This window comes from Mesitornis unicolor, unplaced genomic scaffold (assembly GCF_000695765.1).
Source record: "Mesitornis unicolor isolate BGI_N332 unplaced genomic scaffold, ASM69576v1 scaffold34949, whole genome shotgun sequence".
In the NCBI taxonomy this organism is placed as follows: Eukaryota; Metazoa; Chordata; class Aves; order Mesitornithiformes; family Mesitornithidae; genus Mesitornis; species Mesitornis unicolor.
In genome coordinates this window covers 8,512-10,262 of record NW_010209993.1, presented here as the reverse complement: position 1 = coordinate 10,262, position 1,751 = coordinate 8,512, and the positions used below count along the sequence as shown (strand labels likewise).

The window sequence follows — 1,751 nt, the reverse complement described above, 5'->3', positions numbered from 1 at the left end:
GGCGTAGAGCTTGAAGCGGCCGTGGTTGCCCGTGTACTGGCCCAGGATGCGCGCCGTCAGGTCATCCCCGTCATAGAATGTCAGCACGTCCCCAGTGCCCAACCGCAGCCTGTGGCAACAGGGCCGTGAGGGCCAAGGGGTGGGATTGATTCCCCCCCTCCCTGTCCTCTCATCCCCGGTTGTCCCCGCACTCACACACGGACATCCAACAGGACGCGCTTGTCCTCCTCCACGTGCAGCCCCCAGATGCAGTCCTGGCCCTTGCCGTACGCCTCCGGCCAGTTGGGTGACAGCACCACACCGGATGCATCCGTCAGCTCCCCACTGCACACCGCTGTGGGCGCACATTGCGTTCAGCACTGCCGCAGGGGCACCGCCACAGCACCCACCAGCACCCACCATCCAGTGTCCAGCACCCACCATCTCCATTGACTCCAGCTCCAGGACCCACCATGGCACAGTGGCTCTAGCATCCATTGGAGCCCATTCCCAGTACCACCAAAAGCCTCCATCTCCAGCACCCATGGGATTCCTCGTCTCCAGCGCCCGCTGCACACCATCCTCCAGCCCCCCAGACCCCTATCTCCGACACCCACCACGGCACGCTGGCTCTGTCTCGTTCCACTGCGGGTCGTTGGGGTCAACACACTCGATGATGGTGGAGCCCTGCTCCAGCGTGTAGCCAGGGTCGCAGCTGAACTCCACCATGGTGCCCACGGGGTACCGGGGATCGCTGGTCGTGAAGTTCCCGTACTTGACGAAAGGCTCGTAGCAATGCCCCTGCTCAAAGGCTGTGGGTACAGGGGCAAAGGTTTGTGGGGGCCAGAAAGGCACGGGGATGCCCAGGTGCCCCCCTGTTCCCCAGTCCCATACCCTCGTAGCGCAGTGCCATGCCCGCAGCGGCCCCGCTGCTGTCAGTGGTGAGCTCCACAAAGAAGTGACGCCCGGTGCTGAGCAGCCCCTCGATGGGCAGGTACTCCACTTCGTAGGAGTCGTACACCGGCGGCGCCTCTACGTTGTTCCCGTTGCGGATGATAAGCCTGGCAAGGCACAGCAGGGGCAGGGTATTGGGCCGGCCATTGGCCAACACCACCCATCCTTGGGCACGGCCAATGGTATCTTCATTGAACATGGCCAACAGCACCCATCCATGGGCACGGCCAATGGCACCCATTCTTGGGCATGGCCAATGGTATCTTCCTTGAACATGCCCAGCGGCACCTGTCCTTGAACACAGACGATGGCACCCATCCTCAGTCATGACTAACACTGCCTGCCCTTGGGCCTGGCCAAAGACAGCCATCCTTGAGCATGGCCAACAACACCCATCCATGGGCACGTCCAATGGCACCCATCCTTGGATACATCTAATGGTACTCATCCTTGAACATGGCCCTGTCCCCAGTGTGGGGCTGCCCCACGGTACCCCCACCTCCCAATCCCCCCTGCCCCAGGGCCAAACCTGTCGTCATCCTCTGCCAGCGAGACCTTCTCGAAGTGGAGGCGCAGGCGGTGGCCGGGGGGGGCCTCCCGCAGCCAATGGCACGTCAAGTTGTTGCTGTAGTTCCCGGGGAAGCCGGGCGAGATGACACGTCCCACCGTGGCATTCCGGACCACCCCTCCGCACGCCGCTGTGGCAGAGGGACCGTCACCAGCCGGCTGTGTCAGGCTGGCCATGCTGCATCCCCCTAGTGCCAGCACTTACCAAGGCAGAGGGGCTCACGGGCACTCCAGAAGGGACGGGTGGCATT

General features: G+C 63.2%; 1 protein-coding gene across 1 annotated transcript in view; it reads right to left on the bottom strand.

The window, feature by feature from the left end:
* Positions 1–3: 3 nt before the first annotated feature.
* The window catches only part of SEZ6 (seizure related 6 homolog (mouse)), a gene marked incomplete at its 3' end in the record, with an annotated part of 10,021 nt that continues 8,273 nt past the window's right edge, over positions 4–1,751 (bottom strand). Inside the window, exons 5-10 of the mRNA XM_010193044.1 lie at positions 1,706–1,751; positions 1,463–1,631; positions 874–1,040; positions 597–791; positions 196–334; positions 4–109 (exon numbers count right to left, since the gene is read on the bottom strand). The exon at positions 1,706–1,751 is cut by the window's right edge and continues 152 nt beyond it. Of these exons, the coding sequence (XP_010191346.1) occupies positions 4–109; positions 196–334; positions 597–791; positions 874–1,040; positions 1,463–1,631; positions 1,706–1,751 (822 nt within the window). The remainder of the gene's footprint in view (positions 110–195; positions 335–596; positions 792–873; positions 1,041–1,462; positions 1,632–1,705) is intronic.